Here is a 19,806-nt window from a genome sequence, read left to right as displayed (position 1 = left end):
GTTTTGAGTCTGCGGAAGTGGGTATTAGAGCCGGTTCACACTACTCCGACTTGGGACACGACTTGTGTGCCCTCAAGTAGATACATATTCTCCAGCACACCACATATGTATCTACTTGTAACTAATCCAGTTGCCAACTGGTGATCGCTTCAGCACCCAGTACACACGAGCCTACAAACCAGGAAGGTGTGCGATATGAATATGAACTATATTGTGTGCCCTCAAGTCGCCCCAAGTATCTTGTCATCACAAATTCAATGTAAATGAATGAGAGCCATCTTAATATGCACTACTTAAGTCGCTCCGACTTCAGAAAAGGTTCCTACTTCAAGGCGACCTCTATCTGACTTGTGCACATGGACTTCAATGGGAGTCGCTCCTAAGTCGGATCCTTATCTATTTTCAAGCGACTTGTTATCAGACTTTCCAGGAAGAAGAAAGAGATTAGCCAGGCATTCCCCACAGACAAAGTCGCCTATCATTTAAGTCTCTTCAAAGTAGTGCACAAGTCTCTTCCAAGTCTCTTCCAAGTCTCTTCCAAGTCTCTTCCAAGTCTCTAAACAAGCCTCTTCAAAGTCACGCTAAAAAGTCGCTCCTTCATGGGGCGACTTTTTGGTCACGGTAGTGTGAACCGGCTCTTAATGTTTTATGCATTGCATTTGTTTTTTCTATGTTTTCCCCACTGATGGTGGTACTTTTGTATTAACGCTTGTTTTACTTCTTGTGAAATCTTCAATAAATATTTTGAAAGTAAAAAACTGCATCTTGATTTGATGGGCACATATACTGTAGGTTACAATATGGATTACCTACAATGAAGGACCTTATAAAAAGTGAGACTGGTATGCTTACAAACAAGGAAAATAGCTTGGAGTATTGCATCCATGGGACAAAACCATATACTGTATCTTGATTTATTATTTTACATAAGAGACTCATAAGCCAAAAAAAAAAAAAAAACATAACATAAGCAGCGTCAATATGATTTATATTTGGCAATGGATGGGGTTGTTCATGCAAATGCAAAAAAAAAACATTTTTTTTTTTGTGTTTTTTTTTTAAGATGGTATATCATGGTTTTTTTTCTTTTAATATATGTTATGGGTCCTGCGTGGTTTGCAATTACAAAGTTACTGTACACAGGAAAGGCTCAGTAGATGCCACCACATATGGGGCAGTACATGTCTTCCCCTATGTGTCAGTGCGTGCGCTTGAACAAATCACCAGGCTCTGAACACTATCGTTTATTGCTGTCTAAGCTCAAACACCAAGCATGAAGGAGGTAGGGAAGTATGGCTCTGTAAGTATAAAAGTCTGGGAGGGTGGCCTATCAGCAGATCAGTGTTGTTATTGCCCATGTGTGATGGGGCCCACTGTGCTCTCACTCCCTGCAAACATTGGGGATATGCCAGTGTCTAACAGCAGTCTGCAGTGCCCAAAGGCTGAGAGGGAAGAGCAACGATTAGGCCCGTCTAGGATGATGCCTAGTTAAGTCTAGTCCAGGGGCCTGGTTGAGGTGCTTCAGGAGCAGAGAAGAGGCAAGGGGAGAAAAATGTCTGCAAAGTGCCTGGGTGACCACCTGAAGAAGCTGCAGTTTCTGCTAGTATTCAGAGGTTGACGTGGACTGCCAGCAGCTGGCTCAAGTGAGAGATGTGCATGTTTGTATACAGTGAGTATAGTTTGTAAGCTGTGTGTTTGCAGTGTCTATGCACCTTGATCCTGGCACTTTGTGTGTTACCCACTACTAACGCCTGCACTCTGTACATGACATACTTCCAACCCCTGCAACATTGGCTCAAGTTTTAAGCCCCTCTAACTGTTAGCTCATTTATGCCACCACAGTGCATCGCCTCTTTATTCTAACTTACGATCTTGCACACAGGCCCACTGCTTTCAGAAAATGCCCCTACTGCAGATACTGTTACTTTGTCCTAATTGGGCAAAGTGATAATGTCGTAGAACCCATAACATGAAAAGACAATGCCAAAGACAATTTTAAAGGAGGATAAAATGGCAGATGTTTGCGACCTGGGCAGAAACCCAAAAAAACACCTACAATTCATGTATGATTGGCTGCAGTTTGTAACAATTCCAGGATATAATTTTTATGTAATATAATTAATCTGATCCAAAACTGATTTTAATAAATTATTGTTTTTCATTTGCAAAGATACAATGTACAAAACTGTAAATCAGCACATATTTAATCACATTCTTACAAGTTGTAAAAAAATATATATCATACAAATTCAGCAGTCTAGATGAAAAATAGTTGGCAACTTTAAACACAAGAGAATATTCTTTAGAAAAAGGCTATAAAATCCCGAACACTGTGACGTAAATGAGAAGTCTCATAAGTCCGAATCCAGTGTGTTCTTCTGTAACCAGTCAATAATCTTCGTATTCACAATATTTACCCACTCTAGGCGAGCTTTCTTTCTTCTTTCTAACCTCTGTACTTCACCTTCCCTAAAACTTTCATCCAGAGCAGTGGTGATGAAGAGTTGCATCTTAAAAAAGAAACAAATACACAGTTATATTATATTCACTTTGGAAAGCTGTCAGAGTAAAGAAAATCTGTCTTAAGCAGTAAATCTTTGTTAGGAAGCAAAGGTTCCATTGGAGGTCAAGTCAACCTTCCCCGATGAAGGTATTGATTAGGTGTATTGATCACACTGCAGAGATGGAGGAGTTGATTCAGACAACCCCGGACCAAATGTCTACATTTATTCAGGTATGATCGTGCTGGAGGCACTTCCAGGAGACCCTCTCATACGGTGCTTCCTGGAATGGTTGCCCCTGAAGCCTTCTACTACAGCCTAGGACATCCATCTGTTAGTAAGAACTATTTGGTTTTCTTTTCCCTTTGTCAACTGTGGTGAAACCGCTCGGGTACCTGGGCACCTGTATTAATTTGTTTCCTTAATGAGTTGCTGAGATTGGGAGTTAGTGGAGACATCTCCCTCCACATTCATGGGGAAGGGGGTTAGTGGAGACTGCTCACTCCACATTCATGGGGACGGGGGGTTAGTGGAGACTGCCCTTACACCTTCTTCTCTCCTCTACCTTACCTATATCTAATTCTTTCCCATCTCCCCCTTACCCCCCCCCCTCTCAACTTTTTTTTTTTTTTTGCATTTCTTTCTGCTCTCCCCAATTGGACAGACTGTCTTTCATTGTAGACTAAAGCCCCGTACACACGTACCGATTGTCGGCCGTAAAGATTCGGCCGACGACCGATCGGCCGATTGTAGGCTTGTTAGTATGATGCTTCCGACAGCCGACAGCGCACTTTCGGCCGAACAGAATCTGTCGTGTAAGCATTAAAATTTTTGTAGGCCGACACCAGAACGGCCGATTGTTCGCCAGTCAGTACAGATTTCGGCCGACAGACAGCAGATTTGCAAGACTGGGCATGCTCAGTAAAGAAAAAAGACAAGAAAAGTTAACCATCACATGACATCACTTCTGCAGTCGGCTGTTGTTGGCCGACAAAATTCGTGTGCAGTCTTTTGCAGTTTTCAACAGACACGACAGCCCTGGACAAAAGACGGCCGATCGTTCGGCCGACGATCGGTACGTGTGTACGGGGCTTAAAGCCTCGTACACACGCACCGATTGTTGACCGACCGATCGGCCGTCTTTTGTCCAGTGTTGTTGTGTTGGTTGAAATGTGCTCTAGACTGCACACAAATTTTGTCTGCCAACAACAACCAACTTCAGAAGTGATGTCATGTTCTGGTCTACTTTCCGTGTGTTTTCTCTTCTCTGAGCATGCCCAGTCTTGCTCATCTGACTTTTGTCGGCCGAAATCTGTACTGACTGACGAACAATCGGCCGTTCTGGTGACGGGCAACAACAATTTTATAGTATGCACACCAGATTTTGTTCGGCCGAAAAGTCGCAGTCGGTTGTCGGAAGCATCATACTAATAAGCCGACAATCGGCCAATCGGACGTTGGCCGAAAATTTACGGCCAACAATCGGTGCCTTTGTACGGGCTTAACCCTGATAGGGGACATTAAGCCCAAGACACAGCCTTATATTATCTGGACTTAGCAGTCCCACCCCCTTCACTTGTGGCCCCTCTCTGTCCTCGCTGACCTGCGGAAAAAAATCTGTGCTCAGAATTTCCTTTGTTTCTATGCTTAGTCCCTTTGGGATGCTATGGTTACCCCTTGTAACTATAGCACTTTTACTAAGTACTCGTGCCGGGAGCTGTAAAAAGGGAAGATAGGATTGTTACAGCCCTATTCCGTGGTGATTTAGTATCTTTGGTTTCTTTTTTCATTTTTTTCTATATCTTCAATAAATTCTGGTTAATCTGCTTATATAGTGGATATAAAAATTCTACACACCCCTGTTAAAATGTCAGGTTTCTGTGATGTAAAAAAAGGAGACAAAGATAAATCATTTCAGAACTTTTTCCACCTTTAATGTGACCTATAAACTGTACAAATTAGTTTAACAACAAACTGAAATCTTTTAGGTGGAGGGAAGTAAAAATAAAAAACTAAAATAATATGGTTTCGAAAGTGTGAACACCTTTAAAATAATACTTTGCTGAAACACCTTTTGATTTTATTACAGCACAGTCTTTTTGGGTATGAGTCTATCAGCATGGCAAATCTTGACTTGGCAATATTTCCCCACTCTTTGAAAACTGACATTTTTGACACTTTTGGGGGTACCAGTGACATTACTACAGTAATCAGTGCTAAAAATATGCACTGTTACTGTAATAATGACACTGGCAGGGAAGGGGTTAACACTGTTGGTGATAAAGGGGTTAAATGTATGCCTCATGCTTACTGACGTGTGTGGGGGGAGGGGGTTCTGTGACAGAGACAGAGACACAGATTGCAGGTTCAGCTATGCTGAATCCTGTGATCTCTCCCTGTCTGTCACAGAGAAGATCCACCCGCTTTGTTTACACAAGCGGGCGGATCTTCTCACTCTTTCCCCGACTCCTGCTGTGTCCAAACACAGCGGAAGCGAGACTGCTAGGAGTCCAGCGACGTAGACCTACTGCCGTAGCAGCAGAGTGAGCGGTCCTAAAGTGGTTAATTGATGGCAGGTGTGTACTGACTCCTATTTAACATGAGTTTGAATGTGATTGCTTAATTCTGAACACAGATACATCCCCAGTTTTAGGAAGGGTGTGCACACTTATGCAACCACATTATTTTAGTTTTTTATTTTTACTTTCCCCCCCCCCCCCAAAAGATTTCAGTTTGTTTTTTAATTGCGTTGTACTGTTTATAGGTCACAATAAAGGTGAAAAATGTTCTGAAATAATTTATCTTTGTCTCGTGTTTTTACATCACAGAAACCTGACGTTTTAACAGTGTGTAGTCTTTTTATATCAACTGTATTCTGCATATTCAATGTTCACTTTCTCCGAGCGGATGGCAGAGACCTCACGTTTCTACTATTGCTTGGCTTATGATCTTTTTGCTGTCAATATTATTTACTTGTATCTGGTGAAGCATCTGTAATAAAGTGATTAGCGGAATAAAAAAGAAAAAAAGTACCACCTTCATGGCGAATGCAACTAACCCAGAAATACATCAAAGTGCATTATTGTACATGCCAAGGTAGAAAGAACATGTGTATATGGTAAGAAATGGGCAAATTGATCCAGCAGAATCAGATTAAGGGGACTGCATATCTACAAATAATAATGGATGCAGCAGTTGATCCACTAGTTTTGCAGATAATTCAGAATGTTCTTTTTGCTCTGTCATAAATTATAAAGTTTGGCACAGAAAGCATATGGTCCTCTATATCAACTCTATAAACAAAAGAGATGCAAAGATGTAGGTCTCCTGTTGTGCTGATTGCAGTCTGTAGGCTCTTCAACATGTTACATATTTTGTACTAAATACGGGACGTTATTAATTCAAAAGGGCTCAATTCACAAAGTGAACAGACAAAGATTAGGTTCCTAATTTCCAAAAAAGTCACAGATATTTTCAGTGGATTCCGTTGAGATTTGCAAATCATAGTCACATGGATGAAATTGAAGGTCTCTACACTTTTGTAAAGTGTATGTTGAGCCTGTAGCATGGAATCTAGAGTATGACATTCAGTTCCTTCAGACATTCTACTTAAAGCGGAGTTCAACCCAACAGTGGAACGTCTGCTTATTTGCTTCCTCCCCTCCTTTGGTGCCACATTTGGCACCTTTCAGGGGGGAGAGGGGAACGGGTACCTGTTTTTGACAGGTACCCTTCCCCACTTCCGGGAGACGGCGCCGTGGCACTGTCCCTCAGAAGTTTGGCCCCCTCCTCCTTCCATCGCCACCGAGCCAATCCAAAAAGCCTCAAGGCTTCACTGCCAGTTCCGTTACCAGCAATGGCGGTGGCAGCACCCAACAGCCGATGGAAACATTGGCTGCGGTTCTGACATCCCTGGACTCCAGGACAGGTAAGTATCCTAATATTAAAAGTCAGCAGCTACAGTATGTGTAGCTGCTGACTTTTAATTTTTGGAGGGGGAGGCTAGAACACTGCTTTAAGTAGATATAATAAATCTTTAAGGGATCTAGTCATTCTTGGGTCAAACTAGAACCCTTTTTATTTTATTTTTTTCAATGAAGAGCAGACCTAGCATGGTCCATAATAGATGGAAGCTGTGTTTTGGTTTATTTAAGCCCTTAATTTCAATGTGGTGAAGTAGTAGTAGTTTTTTATGATTCACATTTCCTTTTCAATTTTTAATTTTGTGGGGTTTTTTTTCTTTTTCTAACCCCTAATCACTAAAATCTCATATAAGCCTTCAATCTTTTTAAATCTGCAGCTTTAGGCCTCTTGCACATGGTACGTCTTAAAACACAAAGCTTTTAGGCATTCAGGCATTTTTCTTTACGAATCTAAATGCAGCCTATTGTTTTTAATGGGCATGTACACTCGGGTGTGTAAACTTGCGCTACGTTTAGATCCGTAAAAGCATTCTCACTCAGTATTTTTACATGTATATGTGTGTATACACGCAGATTCGCACATATGACACCTTTGCTTGATTTTAAAAAAGCTAAAAGAATTTTTATGTGTGCAAATACACACAAGTGCTATACAGCCCATTTTTTCTGCCAGGAATATCTGAGGTTCATACATCAGTACCATGTACAAATACCCTTTTTAAAACAATACCAATGAAGGTCTTTGTCCAGGCACTTCCTGCTATGGAGTGATGACTGTCTCACAATTGTCTCCTGCATTGTCACCCTGTCACATGTGCACAGGCACTGTTCTCTATTGTTACGATTGGGAAGCTGGTCCTAATCATTGCTGCACAGCCAACAGTGAAGCAAGTCTCTTTAATAAACGAAGGCTGGATACACATTGGCCAAATATCGTCTGAAAGGGGTCAGTTTGCCAAGAACTGGCTGACTTTCAGCCTATGTGTAAGCTCCCTGTCTGACTCACGGTTGTCTTCTGTCAAATGAGAATGCTGGAAAACCAGCATCCAGCAGTCCCCCTGCCAGAACACAATAGCTCAGTGGGGGAGACTCACAATAACATTTCTTGTGTTAGCATAGCGATCTGTACATTTTTTCCCGTTCAGCCCACTGGGTAAACAAAAAAATAACTTATAATGTGTACCCAGACTAAATGTCCTCCAGTTAGGGTTTATATTTACTTTAGCTTGTTTTAGGCTGGCCATGCATGCTGGGCTGATTGAGAAAAATGTGTAGATTTACCCATAAATGCTAAACAGATGAATCTCCTGCTGCCAGGTACTTTATTCTGACAGCAAACATCCGCTGACCTTTTTTCCTGCCTGGTTCCTTTGATTTCTCAAGTCTGTCAAGCTGGGCGGTGTCAGCTAGGCCTCCCATGGCTCAAATTTCAATCAATTTACAGGAATCAGCCATAATTCTGGCCAAATATGGCTAGCTTTAGATATGAATAGGCAGGCAATGGCTCCATCAGTTGCTAATCACATGATAGGTGTATTAGGGGAGCACACAGCAGCTCCAACTTCTGTATGCATCCTGCACAGCTCTTCAGGAAGATCAGCTGTTCCTTATGCAGGTTAAGCAGCACTCTCTTCCCACTGCCCCTGTACATTCCTCTGCTGATCTAGGCCAATTGTCAGCAACTAAACTAAACTGCTAATAACACTCTTTTGGTAATAAACACTTTAAAACCAGAAAAAATTGTTAAAAAACATTATGATGAATAAAGGAGATAGTTCATATTGGTGATACATAAGATGATAAAAGAGACACAGTCCACTAGTGATCTGGTGAAAAAATAGCAGCAAGTGTGACTTCAGTGCTCATAAAATTCCCATCACCTGGCACTATCTGCCTCTCACCTCCACAACTCGACCCCACAGGGTCAAAAAGCATGAACAATCGCCACGATATTCAGCCAGTAATACTCCAATGGAACAGGACCACAGCCTCCAGCACTTAACCGCATGGAACTCAAGTAATGCAGAGGATACAGCTTCCCAAATAGTCATGTCTATTACCAACTCTGGCAGGTGACAAATACATTCTAAAGTGAATGGTATATATCTTTCATTCGACCAGCAGGTTAAAGGAAAGAAAATGACTCGATTCCCCCATCAACACATTTGAGAATATCAGAAGTAAGATCAGCAGTGTGAAGTGATGACGTACTCACCCATCATTAGGACGAGAAGAGACCTCCATAGTACATTCCCCCACAACGGAGCCATTCCTTGTTTATGCCTCCTCCAGTCTGACTAACAGGAACGATTTGGGAAGCTGTATCCTCTGCATTACTTGAGTTCCATGCGGTTAAGTGCTGGAGGCTGTGGTCCTGTTCCATTGGAGTATTACTGGCTGAATATCGTGATGATTGTTCATGCTTTTTGACCCTGTGGGGTCGAGTTGTGGAGGTGAGAGGCAGATAGTGCCAGGTGATGGGAATTTTATGAGCACTGAAGTCACACTTGCTGCTATTTTTTCACCGGATCACTAGTGGACTGTGTCTCTTTTATCACCAATATGAACTATCTCCTTTATTCATCATAATGTTTTTTAACAATTTTTTCTGCTTTTAAAGTGTTTATTACCAAAAGAGTGTTATTTATTGTTCTTATGGACTGCGCTACACTATTCTATAATATATTACTGTGAAGGTGTTGGATTACCCTTTAGTGTTAGCTGCTGGTCCTTGTTAGTATTTATTTATTCAGCGCTGAATCTTTTACAATATTTTTAAACTAAACTGCTGATGGGGGAAGCAGAATGAGAGAGAATGAATAAATTGTATAAATATTCACTTCAGTTATCCAATCATGTGCAGAAGAACTAAGTAACCAAGGATTTGCTTTTACCAAATCTTCACACAATTTATTGAATGAACTTTCCTAAACTCCTTTAGTAAATCAGCCTCAATGCATTGAAGTCCAGCAAGCTGAATGAGACCCTGTGTATAGCCTCACCTCTTGAAACTGCAGCTCTGATGTAGCTTTCCATCCCAAATCTGTTATTAATCTTTCAAAAAGTATTTCAGTTTCTTCTGCAGACCTGTAAAACATACAAAGGCAACTTTATATTAGGAAATTAGTTCCACGTGTAACAGGGGTTAGTTAGACAGTTTCACCTCCTTCTGCCGGCCTTCCCTGTTACTAAGGCACCATTAAAGCCAAACTCCAGGTTTTAGTGTACTTTAAATTATCCATTTGGACCAAATGGGTCCAAAACAAAAAATTTCCTTCACTAACACATGCAGCAGCTGATAGCACTGTATGAACTGTAGGTAGCCTCAGTTGCATACAGTGCTTAGTTCCAGTAGCAGGATGAGGACTTCCTGTCCCGCTCTTGGAACAAAATTAGGTTGGGCTTAGTGCTGGATAGCCATTCACAGAAAGCTTTGCAATGTTTGAATGACTACAAAGCTTCTTCTGATTGGCTGATGTAGAGATCATGCGCCTGCTTCTCTACCTCGGCCAATCAGAAGAAGCTTTGTATTCATTCAGAAAATACAAAGCTTCCTGTGAAAGGCTGAGCAGCGCTCAGGCTAACTTGATTTTGTTTGGGAGAAGACAGGGTAGTCCCTGTACCGCACACACAGCTTCTGCACCTGTAGAAAATAGTTTGTTTGGTCCAGCTGTCAGCGGGGGAGAAGAGAAGGAGAGCAGAGCGGGAGATGAGCTGAGCGCTGAGCGGTGCTGTACCGAAGGTATTTCACACATACTGTATATAACATAGTATTAACATAGTAATGGAGTGGATGCTAGGATTTTACAACCACTTTTACTAGGTACAGGCAGGGAGGGAGAAGACAGCACATTACAGATAAGACCTACCCCGAAAATAAGCCCCACTGTGTCTTTTGGTGCCAAAATTAATATAAGACCCGGGCTTATTTTCGGGGAAACACTTTATATACCATAGTTTGTGGACTGTATAACTTTCTTTCTTACATACTAAATAATATACACTGATTATAATTTTTTGCACCAAAGAAATGTAGCATGATACATTTTGGCCTAATTTTATGGAAATATTATTTATTGGCAAAATATTATAACAGAAGCGAAGCAAACAATGTTTTTTTTTTAAACTTTTCAGTCTTTTTTTGATTTTTTTAGCAAAAAATAAAAAACTCAGTGGTGATTAAATACTACCAAAAGAAGGCTCTATCTGTGTGAACAAAATGATAAAAATATAGTTAGAGTACAGTATTGCATGACTGCATTCAACGTGCGACAGTGCTAAAAACTGAAAATTGGCTTGGGGAGGAAGAAGGTAAAGGTGCCTGGTATTGAAGTGGTTAAGAGAAAATCTTTAATAGAAAAATCTTTTTATTCTCATACTACAGGTTGGCTAGGATTCTATCACTGGTGATATGAAAACCATAGCTGCTGTAATGTAACTTTTAAACAAGACACACTGATCAATCCCAGAAACTGTATGCAGGAGTATACACAGGACATTTAAATATAATGTAAAGGTCTACAATTCAGTTGAGGCCTTGTTTATCTTTTTTTTGTGCAGTCCATCCTTATTGCAGTTTCCTTGCATTTCTTTCCAGGACTGAACTGTGCAGAGGGGATACATGGCCTTTGGCCTATATAGATTTTTAGGGGCAATGCACTGTAAGAATTAGCAGTTTTTTAGATAAAAAAAAAAAAAACAAAGAATCAGCAGTAACATGGGAAATGTATGATTTCCAATAAATGCAGTACTTACGTTTCATCCTTTAACCGATGCCAGTTCTCTTTAAGGTACTCCCAGGCTATGTGCCTTCCTATATCATTCTTAAACATATCCATGAATGTGTCCAATACACTATGAGCCCCATCAAACATGGCAATATCCAAATAACTGCAACAACACATTTAAACTGGTTAATTTCCAAAATTATTTTCTAGGAGCTGGAAACGATTAGGTTATTGTCTGGTAAAACTAACAAATATCGAATTTTGAATAATTTTTATGTAATAAAGTTACACCACATTGTTGGAACATGTTTTTACTGTCCCCCCCCCCCCCCCATTCCCAACGCCATCAACATGCTAATCAAATTTTACATAAATCTTTTCAGATTTCATTACATCCTATTTTAGACCCAGTGGTGTGATTTCTGGGTATCTGCGCGTCTCTATGCAATACAGGTAGATCATGGCTGGTGGGAGGGGCCAGAAGAGGGCTGTATATAGCTTTCCAAAAAAAACACCACAGAACCCTACTGTTTCTTTCAAGATCTCTTAGTCCTTATGCAAGCAGTGGGCAGCCTGATCTCTATCCAAAGTTCATCCAACCTGTAAACTATAGTCCTATACAGGCACTGCAGTAAGAATGATGACCTTCCATAGAGAAAAATGGAAAACTGCAAGATGTATTCACTCGTGTGAAGACAGATAATTCCATTATTCTCTTTGGCAGTCCCTATTCACCATCCTGCTGCATGCAATGGGCTGTACTTTCATGGTTTAGCTTGGATGGAGAACTTGCCGCACAAACTGTAGGTAGGTCCAGTAAACATTAAAGATATCCAAACTTCTATGAAATATCTGCAACAGTGGCAGAGGTGGTGGGGGGGAGGGGGGCTAGCAGGGTAGGGAATGGTAGGAAAGTTGGCAGGTGAGCTTTAATATTGATCCTTTCATAAAGGTCATTTGAAGGAACCTGTGATGCCTCCCACAGGCACTACTTTAAGAAGTATTAAACCCAAAAACAAAAAAAAATGTAATATTTGCAGCTCACTAATACTTAAATGTGGTGGCTGCCTTCGTTTTCTTTGTTTTTTTAGGCTTTTTTCCTGGTGATCTTACCTTTAACACATTTTCTGTCATAGCATAGCACAACTATGGATGGAGGAGCAACAGAGACACCTTTGGACAGCAGCACTGTAAATCTAGTGGAGGATAGTAAACTAGCAGGTTTACATGTTCTTGACTAACAAATTAAAGCTGAACTCCAGCCAACACTTTTTAGGCAGTTACAGCAACAGTTTTCTTTTTTTTTGCCATTGAGGTAAACAATTTACATAAATGAATTAAAGCTGACCACTAAAAGCACCTTCTCAGTGTTAAATAGATTATCTCAACCCTCTAACTGCCACTTTTGCTTCTCAGTATGGTCTGGTAATAGAAGTTTAAAATACCCAACTTAGTGGCAGGATCACCAGGTGAAAATAAAGGAAAAAAGCATGAAACAAGAGAGTAATGCCCCAGATGATGTCCCAGGGGACGAAACGGGTTGGGCTAAGCCTGCGCCCGTGACATTGTCATGTCACCCCAGACTTGAAATCTTTGCTGTACAGCCTGGAAATTTTGCTTTTTTGCGCATATTCGTTTTTATAATTCATATTTTCTTCACTTTCTATTGGGACTTTTTGTAGATATAGTATTTATTATCACTGCTTTAATATACATGTTATAAGAGAATAATGCAGCCACCACATCTAAGAATTGGTAATTTGTAATAAAGTTTTGTTTTGGGGTTTAATACCTCTTTAACTCGTTGCAACCCTCTGCAAATTTTCACAAATATGATTGTAGATGGAGCTGGAAGTTCTTGTCAAACAACTGTACTGAGCAATTTCTGTCCATTTGGGAAACATTAGCAAGGCCACAAAAGTTGCAGCAAGAAATACTCAATCTGTACATTCATAGTGTTCAACAGTCCGTATTCCCAAAATACCAGCAAATAGAAACATTAATGCATTGTGTTGAATAGAACACCATAGCCACACCTGGATAAAAATACAGAAGCCCTTGGCTAAGAGTCATGGTCTTTTATGTTCTATATGACTTTGGTTAAGGGCATAAAACCCCCTGTGTATAGACACTCCCATGGTATGAGAATGTATGTGCATTACCTCAGGTCTGTTCTCTTTCATATATATCTTGTTTCAGCAATCATATATCTGAATATGAAATATATGGATTTTTGTCATGTACAATTGATATGCTATTCTCTTCTAGACAAATACTGTATGGTCTTTGTAGCCCTGAGGAAGTATTTGGCGAAACATGTCGGCACCGAAGACCCACACAACATACAGTATTTACTGCACTATCTACAATTTCTATTTAGGAATAATATATTTTTTTATTCCTTGCAATTATGTATTGATTGTTATTATGTATTGTTTTTAAACTATTTTGAATACAATAAAATATGTATTTTACTCATTTTCCTCATTTTTTGATTATCCCTCCATTTTTCAGCCTGTAAAGTCTAATCTTTTTCCTCTTTTTTTCTTTGCTATGGTATGAGAAGTGGGTTGTATTGAGTGTTGATGTACTGCTTACCGATACAGCAGCCATGGTTCCTTGGTACAGCTCAAGCTATGTTTCAGGTAATTGTAATCCCAGACATCTGCAAGGTCTGATTTGTTGTATACATTCCAGGCATGATCCCATTCCTTTTCACCTCCCTCTGCGATACCATAGCAGTAAACTGCTCCTTTAATGGACTGTGGTATTCTGCAGGATTAAAGACCATGGATAAAATATGTTACCATGTTGCCATCAAAGGTGATCACACTAATTTACTAAGGCAGTACAAGATGCGGTGGTAAAGTGCACAGGGTAGTGATCAACGACAGCCTATGATTTTAGCTTAATTGAGTAAATCAGTAAAAAAAAAATGTCACTGTGTAGCACATTGACATACTGTTGAGTGCTATTCCCACAAAATCTCTAACCTTCAGTTTCATTAGAAAGGTTTATTTAAAGTGGAGGTGTAAATGCTAGCTTTTATAATCAAATTTAATTAAAATTAACAGATCACAACACAGCATGTAATAGACAGAATGTGTAGAAAAGAGGAAGTGATTGGCGCTGCCAGATATAGGATAAGGGAATGGAAATTTATAAATGAACTTCCTATTGGTGATGGGTCACTCTTCTGATGTGGGACACGTGGTATATTTAGAGATATAAAATGTACAGAATGAAAAAAAGGATTATATATGAATAATTATGTATAACATATGTACTACCAATGTACATGCAATGTATTTGCGTGCATCTGCCTCTGTGTGGCAAAAAAAGTGTAACCAAGTAGCAAAAAAGTGCTAAGTGTCACAAATGTGAACACTCTCGGTGGATGTGTAGAATCCTAAACGTAAAAGATTTTATTGTATGTGCGTCCGTGTTGTATATAAATAAGAAACCTAAAAGTTATAAATCAATTAGTGTAGTAGTAAGTATATATTGCAATAATAAGCAATGTGCAATAATAAATAATTAGTGGGGTGTGGGCAAGTGCATATGGATCCCAAGTCTCAAATAGTATGCAGAAATAAATGTGTCCCCCGTATCTCAAAATAAATAAATACGTACAAGTCCAGCAATAAATATGTGCAAAACCAGCAATATAAATTAATATAACTGCAAATATGTGCAAAACCAGCAATATAAATTAATATAACTGCATGTATGTGCAATGTGCAGTAATAAATAATTGGTGGGGTGTAAACATGTGCATATGAATCCCAAAAATCAAATAATATACAGAAGTAAAAGTGTCCCCCGCATCTAAAAATAAATAAATAAATATATGCACATACACTAATAATATGTATAACTCCAATTGTACAAATCCAGCAATAAATATATGCAAAACCAGCAATATAAATTAATATAACTGCCTATATGCAGATACAGCAATAAAGATCAGCAGTAAATATGTGCAAAAACAGCAATATAAATTCATATAACTACATATATGCAGATCCAGCAATTCTGTGAAACATGCAATCAAGATTGGTGAGAAAGTGTACAAAAAATTCCTAGTGATATAGAGTTCATAAAGAAAATATTAGGGTGCTCTTTTTTGCAATAGCCCAGAGTGCCGTGAGTGGGCGAAAGGTAAGGTGCTCCCCCTCTCCTGAGGTCCCGCGCTTATCAGAATTGGGTACCCCTACAGGGGTGAATCGCAGGTCGATATTGGGGATCGCTCCCATACACCAGCAATCAGGTCTCTGCTCCTATCCTTCCTCCCTCAGCTCGTTCTCACTCCAAATAGCTAGGTAGTGGCTTGCAGCATCGATGTCAAAAAGGAAATAGCCAGAACATTCCCCGGGTATGTGAAAGGAAAAATGCCTTTTGTTCTGTTGCAGCTTTAATCTTCACTCTTACTTCTGTAATCCTAATCTCTTCTGCCTACTGGGTGAAGATTTTCTCCTGGGCCGCTACACAGCATTCATATTGGCTAGTTTTACTTATAGGTAAGCTTATAATTAGGCTTATCTATAGGTAGTGTAAATATCTCCTAAACATGCACCGTTTAATAGATATTTACTGAGCTAGCAGCCCGTTACATCACTGGCGCATGTGCTCTGAAGGAATGGCCACCTGTGCCGTTTCTTCAGAGCAGTGTGCCGTGACTGGTGGCTCCAGCGCGCATTCGCGGGAGTGACGTCATCGTGGTTTCGGCCAGTCAAAGAGCCGGGGCCACGAACCCGGAAGGAAGACCTGGTAGAGATGGCTTTCCATCATTGAAAATTGCAACTGCAAACCTACCAGGACATGCTCATTCACCTAAACTGACGGGCTGGGCAAGGAGAGCAATAATCAGAGAAGCCAAAAGATCCATGGTAACTGGAGGAGCTGCAGAGATCCATAGCTCAGGTGGTAAAATGTGTCCGCAGGACAACTATAAGTTGTGCACTATACAAATCTGCCCTTTATTGAAGAGTGGCAAGAAGAAAGCCATTGTTGGAAGAAAGAAGACAAGAAGACCTGTTTGCAGTTTGCGAGAAACCATGTGAGGGACACAGTGAACATGTGGAAGAAGGTGCTCTGGTCAGATGAGACCAAAATTGAACTTTTTGGCATAAAAGCAAAACACTATGTGTGGTGGAAAACAAACACTGCACATCAACCTTAACACACCACCCCCACTGTGAAACATGCTGGTGGCAGCATCATGCTGTGGGGATGCTTTTCTTCAGCAGGGATAGGGAAGCTGGTCAGAGTTGATGGGAAGATGGATGGAGCCAAATTTAGGGCAATCTCAGAAGAAAACCTGTTAGAGTCTGCAAAAGACTTGAGACTGGGGAGGAGGTTCACCTTCCAGTAGGATAATGACCCTAAGCATACAGCTAGGGCTACAATAAAATGGTTTAGATCAAAGCATATTCATGTGTTAGAATGGTCAATCAAAGTCCAGACCTAAATCCAATTGAGAATCTGGGACAAGAATTGATAATTGCTGTTCACAGACTATCTCCATCCAATCTGACAGAGCTTGAGCTATTTTGCAAAGAAGAAATGGCAAACATTTCACCCTCTAGATGTGCAAAGCTGATAGAGACATACCCAAAAATACCTGCAGCTCAGGGGGCCTGAAAATAAATGCATGCCACACTTTTCAGATATTTATTTGTAAAAAACGTTGAAAACCATTTATCATTTTCCTTCCACTACACAATCATGTACCCCTTTGTGTTGGTCTATCACATAAAATCCCAATAAAATACATTTATGTTTTTGGTTGTAACATGAGAAAATGTGGAAAATTTCAAGGGGTATGAATACTTTTTCAAGGCACTGTACATAGGCTGCATGCACGCAGCTACAGCCACGTAAAAACAAATGGCCAATTCATGATGTATGGGTCACAGACTTGTGTAAATAATTAAAGGAGCTTTAAAACAAGCTATACCTAACCTCTTTAGCTACTTGTAATATAAAGTAATGTGTTTTTAAAGGTCAGAACAAATATTGCAAAGTGGAGTTGCAGACAGCTGTAACAGCTCAGAGACACCCGCTGTGCATTTAGGATGGAGAGCTAACAAGCTGGCAAGATTCTGCTCTCCTAAGAAAGACATTGAGATTCAAGAGTCTGTTGCATAGGGTGGTACAACTTCAAACTGGAGTCCTATTTCCATGCCTGGGAGACACAGCTCCATCATACAGGGGTTTAATTCCATGGATCCACATTAGGCTTTACACACATTTGCTTGTTGATGCAAGCATGGTATATACAGTACATTCATTACTATGGGTGGCTGTAAGCTGCAGAAATACGACTGCAATTCACATTGTATGGCCTCATGTGCCTGTGTGCAAGAAGTTTAAAGACAAACTTCTCCACAAAGCCCAACAGTAGAAAGGTGAATGATAAGTGGGCATGTTCCAGGGCCCATGGCATGGGAGTGTGGCTGCCTTAGGGTTAATTAATATATATGGGTTAGTTAGGGTAGGTAGCTATTTCAATTAAAAAAAATAATAATTGGGTCAGTGTAGCTAGGAGCCGGCCACGGATATTTATGGCGGGAAAAACGTGAGCTTCTCCAAGGTTCGTCACGTGTTGTAGGCTATATAAAGCCTTGCATGACTGACTTTCCAGCAGTTTGTCCTGGATCAGCTCGGCGAGCTCACGGGCTGTAATACTAGAACTATAGTACAGGAGCTTGTCAGCCGTGACAGGACATGAAGACGCTGGTACGAAGGATGCTGGAAAAGGCAGCGACCGAAGGGAGTGAAGAGTGGCTAAGAAGATGTCTAGAGCTGACCGAGGGCGATCTGGAGCGGTAATCTGAAGAGCAGCGGCCACCTCAAGTCAGAGCGGAGCTGGAAGAGGAGCAAGCACAGAACGCAGCATCCGCGGTGGCTTGAAAAGTCTCAAGCCCGCAGGCCGGGGGCCATCAGTGGTGGCAAAGCAGGGAAGTCGGTCCCGACCCACAGGGGCAGAGGGGAGGAATGTCGCGGGGGCCCAGCGTGCCGGCCGGAGGCTGAAGAAAAGAAGACAGAACTTCTCTCCATCTCCAGTTCGCAGCAGTGAGGGGCGGAGGCGGATGAGTGGCCCTTCCCCCTTGGGAAGGTCTGTTCGTCCTCCCTCAACAGCGGGCGCAAGGCAGGCTTCTCAGGTTCCCAGGGCAGCACCAGTACAGAGGTCCAGGCCATCCAGGCTGGACTATGGGATGGACCCACAGCAGGCAGCGACAGACAGGGATACAATTTGTATACTGATTAATTTGTTAACAAAATTTACTGATCCTCTGTCTAGTCATCAGCCAGTATCTGTGCCCTCCCCTGCTAATGTTCGGTCTGGTCAGTCTTTTCCTCAGTTTATAATACTAGTCAAAGGTCTGATGCTACTAATACTCTTGGTTCTGCTTCATCTGTCCCTGAGATTTGCTATAAGGAGGTTTTGCCTTGTGAAATTTCTCCATTAGAAATTCACTTGGCATCCTTTATAAAAGAAAAGATTTGGAAGGGTGATTATCTAGACATATTATCATTGCTCCCTAATTCTAAAGAGTTTTCTAATAAAAATGATAAGAGAACTGAGGACGGTGCTGATGAAAGCAGGCGCCGTCCCGTTACTAGATCTTTTCATAATTGGTTACAGGCCTTCTGCATTTTTTCATCGGTCATGGGTCAGAAACACCCAAACAAATGTAGCGGCTTGTTCCAACATTTGGAAAACATACTTGAGGCTTACAAGAATTTTGGGGGTTTTGGCTGGTTCAACTATGACGAATCCTTTCATCAGAAAATTTTGGTTCATGGTTGAACCTGATCGTCCCTCAAAAACCTCTATTTTCTAAACAACCGACAGTATCCAACTCAAATGTGAATTCAGTTTATAGGAAAGGGGCATGTTATGCATACAATGAGTCACAGTGTAAGTGGTCGACATCATGCCGATATAGGCATGAGTGTTCTTTTGTAAGGATACACATCAAGTAGCAAAATGTTTTAAAAGGACCTCAAGTACACATGTATCAAGCCTGCAAACCAGTGAGGCTGGAAAACATGCTCTCTTGGTTAATGTGGTACCCAGACAGGGAGAAGGCTCAGCTTTTATTTGAAGAATTTTCTTCAGGATTTAATCTCCCTGTTTTTTCTGGCTCAGGTTGTTGCTTAGTTAAGAATTTGAAGTCGGTCACAATGAAGCCTGAGATAGTGAGGGGAAAAATTACTTAAGGAGATATCAGCAGGTAGAGTAGCAGGTCCTATAGGCTTATTCACCATTGTTCTTTTCCTTCAGGGAGTTCTCTGAATGATGAGATTGATGCTTCTATATCATCTGTTAATTATACAACCTTTGATGATGCGAATCAACGCATCAGGAAGGTTGGGCATGGAGCGTTGTTAGCAAAGGCTGATATACAATCAGCTTTTAGATTACTTCCAATTTCACCGGAATTGTTTAATTCCTTAGGTTTTTGCTTTGAAGGTTATTTTTTCTTTGATATGTGCCTCCCTATAGGTTGTTCACTGTCATGCCATTATTCAATGGGTTCTGAGTCATGAGTCCGGTTCGGATGAAGTTATTCATTATTTGGATGATTTTCCCCCAATATTGGGCCCCCGAATTCTCCGATCTGTTTGTTGCTATTGCTTTTATTT

At 40.8% G+C, this 19,806-nt stretch overlaps 1 protein-coding gene across 1 annotated transcript in view; it reads right to left on the bottom strand.

The window, feature by feature from the left end:
• Nucleotides 1–1,996: 1,996 nt before the first annotated feature.
• Nucleotides 1,997–19,806, bottom strand: part of LVRN (laeverin) — a 181,599-nt gene continuing 163,789 nt past the window's right edge. The window contains exons 17-20 of the mRNA XM_082243010.1: nucleotides 13,750–13,923; nucleotides 11,180–11,314; nucleotides 9,427–9,511; nucleotides 1,997–2,510 (exon numbers count right to left, since the gene is read on the bottom strand). Of these exons, the coding sequence (XP_082099136.1) occupies nucleotides 2,352–2,510; nucleotides 9,427–9,511; nucleotides 11,180–11,314; nucleotides 13,750–13,923 (553 nt within the window). The 3' untranslated portion in view covers nucleotides 1,997–2,351. The remainder of the gene's footprint in view (nucleotides 2,511–9,426; nucleotides 9,512–11,179; nucleotides 11,315–13,749; nucleotides 13,924–19,806) is intronic.

The sequence above is a fragment of the Pelophylax lessonae genome (assembly GCF_965119305.1).
Source record: "Pelophylax lessonae genome assembly, chromosome: 1".
Taxonomy (NCBI): Eukaryota; Metazoa; Chordata; class Amphibia; order Anura; family Ranidae; genus Pelophylax; species Pelophylax lessonae.
This window is presented reverse-complemented; position numbering and strand designations above follow the sequence as displayed.